We start from the raw sequence: 16,543 nt of genomic DNA on the forward strand, positions 1-16,543 counted from the left end.
GACCATGATCTGTTGTTTATTTAGGCCCCAATTCAGCAAGGCACTTAAACACTTGCTTAACTTTAAGCATGTGACCAGTTTTATTGAAGTCAAGCTTTGCTGGATTGAGAATATTTTTTTCTGTAGTACCATTTTTCAATTATATTTTCTTGGCAACTTTTGTATCACATTAACAGTTTCCCCTCTCACATCCACCAGTTTTCTTTTCACTCATGAACTAAACATTAACTATATTATGCAAAAACACAACAAATTCCAGACTCCGCTAGCTTACTCTCTGCCATGATTAATAGAACAAACAGATGCAGATTTTTACATACACAATGTGAACAGATGTGATTTATAATTTTGCCAATTCAGGGAGGCAAACATGAATCCCTGCTTTTGTTTTTTACTGGAAAGCTCCCAAAAGTGTCATGTTTTTCAGACCATATGAGTGTTTTTTTTTACATTCAGAAGGCACAAGTATAATATTATTGGTATGATATATATCATCTTGAAGATATTTAGACAGCATAAAACAAGCAGCTCCTGACCATCAAAACAATTTTTCTCAGGCCGCTCAGTTTATCTGCATGGCTTGGATTATATTGATTTCTTTATTTTTGTATATGGATAAAGTGTATAGAGAGAAATCTTCAGAGTAAGCTAATTTACATGACAATTTTTCATCAAGGCCCTGATACAGCGCATAATACTTCTTTGGCAAAGCATATATCCCTGCTCACCTGGTCCCGTTAGACGAGACATTTATCAATAATTATTTCTGGTAAGCATGGTAGATTATCTGTAATATTTTAAATGTTAGACATGAGGCTGAGCCCTGGGGTTCAGAGTCAGAATTGATTCAGAATCCAAATATCCTCCAAATTGAAGGGCGGAAGAAATGGGTCAGTGTTCTGGTCGGGCCCATTATAGAAATGGGACCAGCCTGTGAAATTTGGGTCGAACATTTTGTTTTGGGACAATCTCTGGTTAGGACAAAATATAACAGATAGCTGTAGAATGGGTTAACTCAACCATGATAACAGCATCCTTTTAGGCAGCATAATTCTAATCCATATTAGCACACCCAATAATTCCATGCCTGGCTGTGCAGCATGTTTAGGACTGGCTGCCAGGTAACCAGCACAAGATCTTTAGTCTTTTGAGGCTTGCTTGGCTCCGAAATATCCAGATCCAATCTGCTTTTCTGTCTTTGAGCCCATAAATGTGTAAAATGGTGCAACTTGTTGCTGCACAAATCGCTGATGCCTCAGCTGATCACTAGGGGCTAGACTGTAACGTGGGCCATTCTCCTGTAGTTTAGGAATCCCCATTATGCCCCACCATGGGCTGCCTAGGAGTTGCATCTGAATATGAGAGGGTGCTGTGAGCTTGCTACTCCCCACTACCCACCCAGCAGTAAGTAGGTAGGGAGTGAATGGAGCCTTGTCTCTGCTCTCCCACGCCAGCCAGCCCATACGAGCCAATATAAGGGGCATAATAAATTACTACCAGAACAGGACAATTATCCTCCTGGAATTGAAGGAAGAAAAAGGGGCAGGAGCTGTGTCCTGGAGGCACAATCTAGCCCTGGCTTGCAGCCTTTCTACAATATAAGAATAACACAGGTGTGCATAGATTCCACCTCTTCCCACGTTAAACCACAGTGAAGGTATTTTAAATGCCATTACATTTGCATCCCAGTGACTTACACATACTGGTCACACGTGCCTATTTGATAAAGCCTCTTAATCAAATGCCATTTGTTGCCATCTTTAGGATTGGTGAGTTCAACCACTTGAGTGCGGGGGAAAACTCAAAAACTTAGCTTGGTTACTAATACTGATGTTTGTAACAAAGAACAGTAAGACAAATAACAGATATGTTGCCCTTTTTCTTTAGGACTGTGTTGAAAGGATCCCATTCCTATTAAAATTCAACAGCAAAATACATTCATTAATTGGTACCCCCACACACATCAAAAAATAGCCTTAATGATAACACATTGCCTGGGGTAATTAAGGTTGTGCATGCAATTTTGCTTGGAAAGGAATTATTGGTCAAATATTAGTCAGATAAATTTAATATATGTAAAGGAACCTCTCTAATCAATTTTATTTCCTAAGGATTTAAAGTATTTTTGTTGACAAATAATGGGCATCTTGATATATAATCTTAAGTGCAAAATATTAATGCATTTAAAATGCATCAAATCTTTAGTAATCCGATAGATGTTTTGCTATATAAACATTAAAAAAATAAAAAATAAATCTATGTATAAAGTTAATTGTGCTTCTTTAGAAACCTTATATATTTTGTTCATATACAACTTTAAAATACATTTTAGAGTTAAGTAGCAGTTTCAAAATATGTTAAATTCTTTTGATGAATCTTCTTTGTAACTCCACTTCGAACTGTGACATTACACAGTTTTGGTAATGTTACTCATTATTCTGAGCCAGATTCTGTTCTCAGTTATGCCCAGGAAAATTCAGAGTTACTCTTTTAATCTAGATTTATACAGGTGCAAAGAAAATCAAAATCTGGTTCTGTGGGGTTAAAATAATTTGGCTCTAAAGTAAGACAAGCTTTAAAACTTCCTGCATACAATCTGATCAAGGAGATAGTTCCCATGACAGACTTAGTCTTGTTAGAGTTGTTTATTATATGCATTACTTAGTGTTGGGTACCCATCTCTATTAAGTTTGTGGTTACAAACAAAAACAAAACAAAATGGAGAAGATGCAGCAGCTTCTAGATTAATATACTAATAATGAAATAAATTCCCCCCCAAATCCCTGATGCATCATATTGCAAGAAGGTCTGGAATGTGTTCATGTTCTATTTTTCAGATAACAATTGCCACTAGAAACTGAGCGCCCCGTTGGGCGTTAATCTTTTAGTTTCTTGTAAAATTACAAGTGGGCTTACTAGTACCAATGCAAAATGTTACTTACAGGCTTTAATATTCCACAAATGTTAATTTATATTTGTACAGTATTCCTTGCTGATGGTAAAACACATTTTTCAAGTAAGACTATTTTGCACATATATTCTCTTTTGAAGATTTCAGATTCTATTATTCTTAGTGTGCATCATCAAAAGTGATACGATATTAACCATTTTCTCTTCTTTCTCTGTAAAATTGTTCATGTGTTCTTCACATTTTTTAAAAAAAGAGTGATTAAATATTCAGAAATCACCAACAAAGGCTTATAAATGTCAATGCAGTTCCTCTATAAACAGAGCACTTGAAGGGGAAAAAACCATATGTCCACAACAGTGCATGCCATGTTATGTGCATCAGACTTTCTGGTCCTGTAGCTCCGATGCTTTAATGGAGTCAAGAAAAGTTCTGAGCCAGCCTCCTCTTCTTCCATGGGCAGTAAATGTCAAAAAAAGAGAGAGGAGAGTTTTTTCTAGTCTTGTTCCAATTGAGTGTGGTGCATTATTGTCTACATAAGGAGAATGAAAACCACAGCAGAACACCATGAAGATTGGACTTTTGATCGCTCTGCATGAGATCCACAAGTTGGATGACTGAACAGCAATACCCAAAGAGGAAAATGCTTTGGTTGCCTTGAGCTAGCATGTTAAAAGAAAGGTTTTTTTTCCTTCCAGATAAGTAAAAGTGCTTGTTGGATGACAAAGCAGGAAAGAAAATCAGATTACTGATGAGAAGGTGGAAATGTAAAATATCTCCTATCATTTATAGCACAAGGAATAAAGAGTATGTCAGCCTCTCTCATGGTTGTGGCTTGTTTTAAAGATCTTCTCGGCACATTGGAAAGTTGACAAAGGTGAAGACATTAAACTCTATCAATACAGAGAAACACAGGAAAATGGCATAAAGAAACAGCACGTAGAAGCCTAGTTTCTTGTCAAGTTTCCATTTATTTATATGGATTCCACCCACCTGCAAGTATACAAAGTGTTAGTTAATGGAGTCTCAAAGGACACAAATGCTACGAGCTTCAAATGAGGTCTATTTGAATCTGCTGTCCTTAAACATGCTAAAAATGCAATCTTGGTATTTTACAGATCAAAAAGGACAGTGTTCATTTTTTCAGATAGAGATAAGGCACATAACTGATCGAGTTAAACATGAGGGCTTAATTCTCAGATAGATTAAAGCCTCTTTACACTGCTCTAACATATAAAGCGGCCTTTAGTGGCTGTAACTTAGGGTGTGTTTACATTGCAACTGGAGGTGTCCTTGGACAGACATACAAGCACTAGCTTTGATCAAGCTCACTTGCTAAAAACAGCAGTGTAGCCATGGCAGTGCAGGCGGTGACACAAGCTAGCGGTCTGAGATCCTAGGTCAGAGGTGGTGCTAGCCCATTGGGAGCCCTAGGTAGGAATAGCGCTGTCTCTGTCTTAGATAACATTCAGGCAGTTAGTCCATGCTGCCATCTGCACTGCTGTGGCTGCACTGTTATTTTATAGCATGACAACTGATCACAGCTAGTATAGGTATGTCTACACATGCTGCAGCATAGATGTACCGCAAGTGAGTGGTATATTTTCAGAACCCTTCAACAGGATCTGAGCTCGGCGAAGAGCTTTTAATGTAACTGAGAATCAGGCCCATAAGTGTATAGTTTCAATATACTCTGAGTCATGCAGCTCCCATTAATTGCTTCAGCCTAAATTATCAGGTAAAAGAACCTTCAGTGCTGCCCCCTAGATCTACTATGTTCTCTGGCCCTTACAGAACGTTACTTCTTTCAATAGCTGCAGAGAAGCCGAGAACATAGTATCAAAGGCGGTCAGAAGTAATGAGAGTTAGATGGCTTGTTCCTTCATACAGACAGTTTGCCAAAATATATGCCACTCAAATTGTATTGTGCAAAGACATTGGCCAAAATTTCCAAAACCTGGGTGACTGGCCTAAAGTTAGGCCCCTAAATCCACATTTAGGCTGACATTTAGGGAGAGAGTTATGGGAATGCTCAGAAGCTTTTCCATTCAGATAACACTGCTTCAGCTGTGTCAGAAGCCTGGTCATTCTGCCCATAAATACCCTGTGGACACCTTTGAAAATAACGTTTAGCTAACCTTCCCATACCTGGCCAAACTGCTGGACAGGTGGGTGGGGGAGGGGAAGATTTATGACACAATACAACACAACTGTTGTCTTTTAAGATATTATTGGGACATTTGCTTCCCAGTGTGGCAAAGATGAGTACCAGTGTTGGTGTCTACTGAGGGCTGGGCTGGAAAGAGATTATGTCCATACATGTCACTTGTGAGATGCATTGGCAAGTTAATTGTATATTGACTAGGGTCTGATTTTTGCAATACTGGTCATCCTACCACCAAATTTAGTGTGTCATTGGTACAACACATTGGTAAGCTACAGACACGATGCAGAAATGTGAGGTCTATGGTGATGACCACATTCTCAATGTAGTCTCCACTGGGAGTCTACAGTTTGAGAAACACTGTTAGCAAAGTGTTAACGAGGATGGATATTTACACTTTCAGAGTCTGGTTCTGCCTACATTAGGCTCAATGGGAGTTTCGCCACTGACTTCAATGCATTCCAGTGAAGTCCCTAGATGCATTGGAACCGACTTCAGACCCAAATTAATGTTTCACTTACCAGGCCCTTTGTTACAAAATAAAGGCCCAGTCCTGAGAGGTACTTAGTTAGCTTCTCCTGGGAGCTGAGGTCCTCAGTTCTCACTGAAATAAATGGGAATTGAAGGTCCTCAGTGCCCCCACTGGGTGCTGAGAGCCTGATTTAATGCCCACTGATGTCACTGGTTGCTAGATCAAGCTCTATATGAACAAATGCTAGTCAGAATGGTAAGTACTTCCAGTTTCTCCTACTGCTACATGCAAAGTAAATACATGTATCAAATTATGACATGAAGTGAATACTCAACTGGGTCATATTTTAAACCACAGAAATACTTACAGTAAGAGCTACAGACCCCAGCAGAAGCACAACTGAATAGACCAGTCCCTTGCTATTTATCTTAACCTGTGAAAATTAGACATAAAAGAGAACTTTAAAATGTTTAGGACATAGTAAGTGCAATAGAAAGTTAACTGCCTCTTGACTTAGCACATTCTCTATTCTATTTTAAAGTAATGTCTAAAATTTAAAATGAAGGGCTTGTCTACATGACGGCGTTCCGCACTCTACAGGGGTATGATTTCTGAAGTGCACTAACATGTTGTGTATTAACTGGCCTGTGTTGACCCTGCTCAGGTGCACTAAAGGTTTCCTAGTGTGCCTGCACTACATTAAAGTGCACTAGGGGTCTACATGGCCCAATTAATGTGCAATATGTTAGTACACTTTAGAAATCACATCACTTAGTGCTCATTGCTTCACTGTATTGACAAGCCCCCATTTACCATTTTTAAACAACATAAATCCTAGATGTTTAATTCATGGCAAAAGTTACAATAATGGGAGACCAGCATGATTAAAAGAATCAGAACAAATGTGTAAATAATCAGTCTTGCTGAACTAAACCCCCTCAGCACTTGTATATTGCCTTTGGTCAATAACTCTCAAGGAGAGTAAGCCTTATTATCCTCATTTTACAAACAGGTAAACTGAGACATGGAGAGCCAAAGAGATTCGCTCAAAGCTGCACAGTTAGACAATAGCAGAGCCAGGAATAAACCCAATTGCTCATATTCTCCTGCCACCCAATACAATTAACTCACATTGAAAGCAATGGGAATTAATTGCATCTTGTGACAGGAAAATTGTTTGCATGTCTCCCTGTTCTTTGGCCAGGAAATAACCTCATGTCTTATTTAATGACTAATGAAAATGCTTAACATTTTTACAATGTTTTCTTCTGAAAACAAAACACACAAAAAATTTAAACAATTAAAAAAAAAAATATATATATATATATATATACGTACCACTGATCCATAATCAATCAACATAGTTTGCATGCCCCATGGTACTCCAAGACCTACTAAAATGTCAAATACATTGCTCCCTATTGTATTGGATACTGCCATGTCACCGAGACCTCGGAAACAAAAACAAACAAACAGTAATTCTCAGATCTAAACAACACACAGGACAAACATTCTGTAACAAGTCTGAGGAGGAGGGAGAGAGAGAAAGAGAATGACTGTTGAGCAGCTTTGCAATGTAAGCTGACACTTTAAAATTAGCTAACTAAGCACTCGTGCAATCCCCACATGGGCTATTTGCCAAGTACCTAAGATCAAAACGTACTTTGCGTGACATTTACATAACCTTTTAAAATAAAAAAATGCTCACAACCAATATACTTTGTGCACGTATCATCCTTGAGGGGTGAGCAGAAATTTTTTGGTGTTTGAGTTTGATGACAATTAAAAAAACAAGTTGATAAGCTTTGTCCTGTTTTCTCTGTAGTCCCAGGGCAAAACTGGCCATGAGCTTCGTTGTAGGAAGCTGTGTGTGGTCTGTCTTCGTCTCTTGGGATGTGCTTTGGGGACGTGGGCTCTAGCTAATTTGAAAGGCGATTGTGAAAGGGGCTGAGCAGCGTGGGAGCTGAGGACATTCAGCACTGAGCAGGAGTGGGCCCTTATGTGTGCGAGCATCAAGCTCACTTTAGAAATTTCATTTTTTAAAAACAACCCCAAACAATAATAAAATAGGAGAATAAAGTGTGAGTGGGTGGTAAGGTCACCAGAACCTTGTTCTTACTGAATCTCTGTCTCCTGTGCTCAATATTAGCTGGTGTCTGATTCTGATACCATAATAATGGTGGCCGGAGTGCTCACCCCAATTTGTTTCTCTCTCAAGTACCTGCTTAGTTATCTGTGCTATTGCCAAATCCACAAAACACGTGCCAGGAAGGCGGGAAAGATCTAATATTGTTGGAAAGTGCCCTGCAGAGAAGATCAGCTTTGTGGTGAACTTTCAAGTCCGTGAGAGACTTCCAGCTGGATCACATGCACGACGTCTGCTCCCAAGGCCTGGCCTGACACAGTGGGACATGGTCAGTAGCGCAGACTGTCCATCCCTGGGATAGCCTCGGGATTTGTGTTTATGGCTACTTGCAGCTTCCCTTCACTGTCAGGGCACACCCGCATTTGCCCTTTGGGAAACCCTTTACTAAAGTGCCATGCATGGCCCACACATGTTACATGGGAGAATCAGGGATTCTCCATCTGCCACTTCACCAAGCTGTTCCTTGCCTGATATGTGGTGATGTTCTATTGCAAAGATTTGGCCCACAGAAATCAATAGTAAACTACAAATAGAATATTAACTGGACTGTGAAATAACTAAACTAAGCAGATATCTTTTTTTCCTCATTGATTACTCATTTAACATTTTGAGTTAAACTTCTGGTAGAGACTCTAGTGAACAGAGATAAAGAATGATAGCATTTATCTTCTGTACAGGTTCAAGCATTATGAAGGCATTACACTGATCATTTTAGCACTTCCCCCCCGTATTTACTCTACAGATCTACTGACTCTAATATCATACACGGAAGAAACCAATTTTAATGGGCAGTGTCCCAGAACAGTTCTTAACACAGCTGATCTATTTTTGTGAGATTTTCCTGCATGTAATTCTTAATATGAAGTGGAGAATGGATGATTTTTAATATACAATTCTTTTTTATTAGGCATATCCAAAACATTTAAAAACAGATTGTGTGAACTGTATAGCTCTTACAGTTATAAATGAAACATTTTAAATATGTTCATGCAGTTCACATCATTCAGATGTGGGACACTACTGGCTCCTGGTGGCTAGTTTAGGGCTTCAGAATTCTTGAAGCCTGTAGGCAGCCGGGAGAACAAAGCCATCCTTTGGCATTAAGGGCTGTAGGAGTTGGAATACTGCAAAATGCTATTATTACTATCTGCTCCTTTCTCAGTGTGATACAAATGAACACACTCGTGCTTGTTTTAAGCAACAATGGTAAAGGATGTGTCCATAAATATTTCTCATGTAAAAAAGGAAAGCTTTAAAAAAAAAATCAAAAGCTCAGCCATGTAAATATGAACTGGAAAAATCTTTGGCCTTTTAAATCGGAAAGCTAAACTAGCCATAGTTAAGGTTCATCTTTCCCTACTCAGTGTTAATATTCATAGAGCCAAAAGGAAGATGCTGGCTGTCTCTAGTTGGACGAGGAATATGTTTGAAGCAAGTTAACTTTTGTTAACTTTTGTTAACTTTCTCCCCCAATATCTTTCCCCATCAACTTAATTTGAAATCAATGCAAGTTTTACATGCAGGACTTAGGACATGATCCAAAAAGCAAACCCTTTTTCTATGCACCTTTTTGGTGTACAATCCTATTTTTATGGCTGATCTTTTCTAGTGTAGCTCATGTGTATGTTACATCTTTCTGATCTGACTGATCTATGCTGCATATGTGAGGTCTGGTTGCTGAATGAACTGCCAGAACATTATGCAATTTCTCCTGATGCTCCATGCCTCTTGGATGTAATAAATGCCCTGTACTCGTAACCAGAGATGTAACAGTGCGGGAACCTTTTTTTTTTTTTTACAGCACCAAGCAGAGTGGGGCCCTGGTCCATGACGGGGGCTCCTAGGTGCTATCGTAATTCAAATAACAGTTTGAAAAAACCTGCATATTACAGAAGCAAAGCATGAAATTGTTGGAACACTTGAACAGAAATGATACCTTGTCTTGCTACTATTAAGCTGGCCATGCAGTCTGGTACGCTCGTTCCTGCAGCTAGGAAAGTAATGCCCATGATAACGTCAGGGATCCCCAGAGTGTATCCAATTATAGTAACCTGCACAGTAAGCAAAACCAGCCATTTAAAATAATTGGGAAGTCTCTCTTATTCTGATACTGTATTTCCAATACAATTGTGATTCACTCTTCACTTTAATTTCTGGATGTGGCCGTTATGACAGTTACACACACACACACACACACATTTCTATAAGGAAACAAAATCATTACAACAATCTGACTAAAAGCCTCCTACTAGGAAACAATAAATACTTGTAGGCACATTCTTAAGGGTTTTATGAAAGCCATTTAAAGTGCTCCACTTTATACATTTGTAACAGGATGCGCTGGCCCCTTAAGGGCACTTACAGACCGGTGCAGCCTGTTCTTATGTTCTGCCTGGAACAATGGAATGCTGGGTGGTTCCCAGGTCTGAAGGTTGCTGTACAGTTGGCAGCAATGCAGGCTGGGAAGAGGGAAGAACGAAGAACTATAAAAGAGCTCCCTTTGCCATAGTAAGAGAATGGCTTGGGAAGAAGTGAGACCTGTTCTGAGGGTCTTGACAGAGACACTCCTAAAGGGAACAGAACATGAGTCTCTCTAGACAAATGGCCCAGCTGCAGCTTTGGAAGAGCCTAGGGAGAGACGGCAGCCTGCAATGGGGATCCCAGTAAGGATGGGAGGAAGGGTCTCAAGAGGCAGGGGAGTGTTAAAATACCCTGAAAAAGGGGCCAGAAAGAAGGCTTAATAGCCAGCAACCTAAGCAAGCCTAGGAAGTAGCCTGTGGGAAGAGTAAGAGTGAAGCCGGAACATTTGAGACTGGAGCAGACAGCTACTTCATTGCTCAGGGGATTAGGGCTGGAGCCTGGGTAGAAAGGGTGGCATAGATTCCCATAAACCTCAGTGCTGCCACCTTGAAGTATTGTGCTGGCACTCCTACAAGAAAAGCCTATTTGTAGATCCGTGCAATCAAGGGGCTCTTTTTGGAACCCCTGCAGTCAAGTGGAAGAGTTCCCACAGACTCTTAAAGCAGGCAGTGGCCCAGAAGCCAAAAGTGTTTGCTTGGACTCTTTTTTTTGTTAGAGTTGTGGTTACCCCAGAAGGGATGGAGTCTTTTTTCTAACTTAGCCAGAGGATTAAATTAAGTTATCCGATCAGTAAGACATTTTCCCACTGAAAGGGCAAGTAACCATGGGGACATTGAGGCATGGACACATCTTGAAAGAGATCAGAGACACTGTTACAGCATCTCTGAACACATCCTACTTTTGGTCTTTCCACAAAACTCCCACTGTTTTCAACAGAAGTTCTGAAAGTGGAACCAGGGTAGAGAGGTCTTACTGAAGTACAGATGCTATGAAGTTGTGGCAATGTGGTACATCAGCAAGAATGAATTGTTGGAATATGAATCTCTCAGTTTTTGCTACATATTATAAAATCAGGGGAAGAGGGTTTTATTTTATAATACAATACTTTAAATACTAACTTAAGGGAAAATACTGTATCCAAGTGGAAATGGAAAAATAAAATAATTCCCAAATGTATAACATACTGACAGAGCTATCGGTATGTATCCCGGACAGGTAAAGCTGTGTCATATAACACAAGCCTCACGCAAGTCATGAAGATCAGCTGCTCATAAATGAAAATGCTTCCAAAAGGTCACACGAAACTGTTACATATTTCATTTTCCAGGGTACGTATTATGAAAAAGTTAGATTTTTTCATTTTACTGATTTTTAATTGGAGGAAAATATAGGCATGTGAACACTTTATCTACCCTGCCATTGACCTACCAGTCCTTCATCAGTACTAACATAACTTCTCATTAGCTTTGCCTCTCTTTGAATAGAAAAAAGATGCCTTTTTAAACTTCCAAAAATATTTTTTTAATGACAAAGAGTCTAATTTGAGCTACTTTACTATTCATGTCTCTTCTGAGTGAAAATGTACATTTTAGCTATAAAAACTGAGGGAAAATAAGAGTGAATCACCTGGACTAGCGTTTAAAGTAAGTGTGTTTCTGAACGGATCATACCTGATATATCTTCATCAGAGCCTACATTTTTGCACATGTTAAGAGCAACTGAAAAGATGTATGGGTAACCTCTATGGCACTCTTACTAAGAAGGATAATAATACTTGCGACTAATATACTCCATTCCACCCAAAGCATTTTACACTTAGTGTATCTGATCCTGCACCCCTTACTACTCACCTGAGTTACTGTGTGAGTATATTTCAAGATCAGGCCATAGGGCCATATTTTTAAAAGTATTAGGTGCCTAAAGACACAGATAGGCACCTAGTGGGATTATCAAAAGCACCTAAGCCCTAACTCCCAATATTAGGAAGCAGGCCCTGAGGAACTTTTGAAAAAAATCACACTAGGCCCCCATCTGCATCTTTAAGTGCCTACCTTTAAAAGTATGGTCCAAAAGTACTGTCCAGAAGAGTGACTAGCACATAGGTCAGATATTAGAATAACTACTAGATGGCACACATCCCAATGTGGCTACGTTCTTCTTCACCTAAAACAAACTGGGATTGGAGCTAAAGACGTTCTCCATCTGGCATGTACATTTCATTTCTTAAAAGAAGGTTTTGTTGCATCCACTTACCATCCACACCATAAAATAGGAGAACAAAGCAATCCACAGAGTGGATAAAATGAATGTCAGCATAAAAAAGTTCTCCCAACGTGGTTTGTTGCAGTTTGGAATGGTACAAAAGAGCAGGAATAGCAATGGCCACGTGACAATCCATTTGACTTTGTTCATTTTTCCATCTGCAGAAAGAAAGGAAAACAACCTATTTAACTTTCCTGTTCCTGCCGCACCACGTCCAGTTACACATGTATGCACACTACGTGGACAGAGGACAAAATAATAAATAGGCTTGGTTGCAGCTGTGCATTTTGGTTTGAGGGTCATTTGTGTCCCTTGCCCCCATGTCCGCAATTTCTGTCTCTCTTTATAATATGGCGAGTTCTGCCCTTGGATGCATGTGTAGGGTTCTCACTGATTCAAACCAGACAATGTACATACATCCAATGATGAAATTGAGCCACAACGTATTGCTCTTTTGAATTTAAAACAGAAGGCTGGTAGTACTGCCCTTTCAAGGGCATGTTATCTTACCATTAAGCCCCTCACCTGAAATAAAAAGCAAATTACAACTTTTTTTTAAAGGAACAGTGTAAAAAAATGCCCACTTCTGTTCAATATCAGTGAACGTTTTTAGCTGATATAAAAACAGACGCTGGCCTTCATTCTGAGCTGTGCCTGTGAAGGATCTAGTGCTAGAGAATTTGCAAATCACAGTTTACTATCTGCATAACAATACACTCACTCTTGCTTCACAGACAAGACATATGAAATGCCAATGTTTCGAAAGTGTGAAGTGTTGCAAATGTGCATGTAAATTTAAATTATTGAGATCAGAGGCAAGCTACAGGATTTTCACAGACTACGGATTATATTCATATCCCTTGAGACATTTTTCAAGCATTCTACAAGTTTGTTTTTTGGGCTGACAAATGAGGGGCACAGTCAAGTGCCCTTTATGTAGTTTTATTTTGGGTATATTTAAGCTAGCAGGGGATTTCTTGATGCTTGAAACAGTATAAATGCCCTGATCATTGTGTGTGCAAGATCTATACAAATGTGCTGTTTTGAAACAGATGGATAATCACACCAAAGGAAAAGACTAAAACACCAGATACATCGCCACTGCAGTCAGAGTTACACCACTGTAAAATGGGTGTAAGTGAGACCAGAATCTGGATCAATGTCCCTCGATGCATTCTTTAATGAAGCAAATATTAGTTGCAGAGAGAGCAACAAACAATATTATGCTGCCTTCAGCTTTAAAAGATAGTAGTAATGCTGAAACTCCAGCTTTCCAGTGCTTACATGAGCCTGCGCTGCAATGAAGACAGCTGGACCAATGCTTTGTAATAGGGATTTCTATTTTTTGTCATAGAAACGCTATTAGTTTAGGCCTTGATTTAGCAAAAGTAGTGGAAAGTCAATGTGAACATTCATGGTTTAGCACTGGGATCTCAAACTCAAATGACTAGGAGGGCCACATGAGGACTAGTACATTGGCTCGAGGGCCGCATCAGTGATGCACACCCTCCCTCCCCCCCCGCTGCCTCCAGGCATGCCCCTACTCCACCCCTTCCATGAGGCCCCGCCCCACCTCTTCCCACCCCTTCCCCGCCCCCATTCCAACCCCTTCCCCAATGTCCCCGCCCCAACTCCACTCCCTCCCTACCCCTATTCCAATCCCTTCCCCAAATCCCCGCCCCACCCCTGCCCCTTCTCCGTCTCCTCCCCTGAGCGCATGACTCCCCGTTCCTCCCCCTCCCTCCTGGAAAGCGCTAAGTGCTGCCAAACAGCTGTTTGGCAGCAGGAAGTGCCTAGAGATAGGCAGAGGAGCAGGGACGCTGCATGCTGGGAGAGAGGGGTGCTGGAGGAGGGGAGCTTGGCGGTCGCAGGAAATAACTCTGCGGACCGCGTGTTTGAGACCCCTGGTTTAGCATGTCTTTAGGTGCTTTGTTGATTCAGGACCTTAAGTAGGATCCCTGTCAGGGTACATGCCCTCAACAAAGAAAATGAAAGACAGCAACTGCAAATGCCATACTTGTTATCTAGCAATACAGGGATCTCTTCTTACCCATGTGACAGGGAAAACATGCCAGCCTGATTCTACTCTAGTGTAAATCAGATCTAAGCCCAACGAAGTGTTCCACCAGTGAGAGATCAGAATCAGGTCCTTAGCTTTTCCAGTAATTTAGTGAGACAGTTGCCCACTCATCCTGCAGTTGGAGGATTTTTGCTTCATTAAAGAAAGCATCCAGAAACATTAGTCTGGATTCTGGTCTAACTTACACAAGTTTTACACTGGTGCAACCAGGGCCGCCTGGGGAGGGGGTGGGGATGGGGGCGCAAATGGGGCAATTTGCCCCGGGCCCCACAGGTGGTCCAGGACTTTGGCAGCATGCATTTTGGCAGCGGGGGGGGGGGCCTTCAGTCGCTCCAGGTCTTTGGCGGCATTTCGGCGGCAGGAGGCCCTTCAGTGCTGCTGAAGACGCAGCGCGACTGAAGGGCCCCCGGCCACAGAAATGCCGCCGAAGACCCAGACCGCCGCCAGGTGAGTACAAGCACCACAGCTCCCCCATTTTGCCCCAGGCCCCCTGAATCCTCTGGGTGGCCCTGGGTGCAACTGACTAACACAGAGTTACTTGTGAATTACACTAGTGTAGCTGAGAGCAGAATAATTCCTGTCTTGTTTAAAGTATTTTAATCTTTTTCAAATCCATATGCTCTGCACTGTATATAAGAAGCTTTGGGAGCCGAACATTCCAAAGAGACAGTGCTACAATGAAAAGTCATATTAATTTTCAGTATATTCCTCTAATGCTGTATGTCACTATTTCCTCACAAAGGAGCTTTACAGACTTTATACTTGCAGGAATCACTTTCCCATTGAAACGTGGCCATCTCTAGGTGAAAGATAACAGGTAAACAACACACAGCACAACGGTGATGGGAAGGGAATATTGGTCAATGCCCTACTTTAAAAAACATGTTATAAGATTTGCAATATCCACATATAGCAGACAGGAGCTCAGTTTTAAAGTCTCACCCAAAACCCTCACACTTGGTAAACCACACAGTGTGATGCTGGAAGACCAGGTGCCAGCTCATGCCAAAGTCCCCATGTCTCAACTGAACACTGACAAATACATAGCTGGAATCAGTCTGGCTTGCCTGTGTGTTAGTATTTTACGTCAGGTGTTAGAATGATAAGAATGTGTTTAGGCTTTATTGAATGCATGTGAGCTGCTGCATGCATTAATCTCACTGGTAACAGCTGTATCTCATACTGTAAGGCAGTATTTGAGTGGTTGTATTGTGAGCCTTTGTGACTATGTAAATCACCAGACAGGAGAGAGACATTAAATTAGTGTGAAGGGCTGCTCATCAACAGAAGGTTTTACATCCTTCCCAACAGGAAAGTTCCATCAACACCAGATGTTAAGAGGATAAAATACTTTGGTGTTCTGCTCTCCCCCAACCCCATGAAGATGAGTCATGCAAGTGGATTCCTCTGCCCTCCCCAATCAGCTGAGTTTGCAGCTCAGAGCACATGTTAGAAGGGAAATAAAAACCCCAGACAAAAGGAACTAGGTCTTTCTATGCTGCTTGGGCGGGGGAGACAGGGGAAGGGATAGTCTATAGCCTGGGATAGTCGTAAAGAATATATAGACCTGGCTGAACACAGAGGCTTCTATTACCTTTTGAAACTTAAGATTGTAACTCATTTGTGTGTATATGTTTACCTGCTTTCACCTTGAAAATAGCTGTTTCCTTTTTCTATTTCACAAATCTCTATATAGTTTATTACTGAATTGGCTACCACTGTTGTCTTTGGTGTGAGCTCTAAAGTGCCATTGACCTAGGGTAAGTGACTGGTCCTTTGGGACTGGGAGTAACCTGAATATTGCTGTGATTCTTGGTGTAAGGGACGATCTATCATAAAGGTATGCTCACCTGTATGGCGAGACAGATTGGCGTACCGACGGGACTGTCTATGGCTCCATGTTTAGGCTCTTATAGTACCTGAGGAGTTTACACTTGACAATTGGCTGGCAAACTCTAAGTATAGAATTCACAGCCAATTTGGGGTTTGTGCCCTGGTTCCTAACAATCTGCCCTGAGGCTGGTCCTCATACTCTTGAGCTGCTGCAGGCAGCGTTACACGTGGAACTTAGTTTTATCTAGCTTAGATGGGCCAAAGGCTGTGATGACACTGCCAGGAGTCAAATGCACTGTTGGAGCTTAGGTATTTCA

General features: G+C 40.9%; 1 protein-coding gene across 4 annotated transcripts in view; it reads right to left on the reverse strand.

Annotated features, from left to right (window-relative positions):
* Positions 1 to 2,542: 2,542 nt before the first annotated feature.
* The window catches only part of SLC24A4 (solute carrier family 24 member 4), a 149,149-nt gene continuing 135,148 nt past the window's right edge, over positions 2,543 to 16,543 (reverse strand). For all 4 annotated transcript variants that reach the window (XM_045017113.1, XM_045017112.1, XM_045017114.1 and 1 more), the window contains 5 exons: positions 12,305 to 12,471; positions 9,627 to 9,741; positions 6,883 to 6,995; positions 5,912 to 5,977; positions 2,543 to 3,901 (listed from right to left, as the gene is read on the reverse strand). In XM_045017113.1, the coding sequence (XP_044873048.1) occupies positions 3,749 to 3,901; positions 5,912 to 5,977; positions 6,883 to 6,995; positions 9,627 to 9,741; positions 12,305 to 12,471 (614 nt within the window). In that variant the 3' untranslated portion in view covers positions 2,543 to 3,748. The remainder of the gene's footprint in view (positions 3,902 to 5,911; positions 5,978 to 6,882; positions 6,996 to 9,626; positions 9,742 to 12,304; positions 12,472 to 16,543) is intronic.

Source organism: Mauremys mutica, chromosome 4 (assembly GCF_020497125.1).
Source record: "Mauremys mutica isolate MM-2020 ecotype Southern chromosome 4, ASM2049712v1, whole genome shotgun sequence".
Taxonomy (NCBI): Eukaryota; Metazoa; Chordata; order Testudines; family Geoemydidae; genus Mauremys; species Mauremys mutica.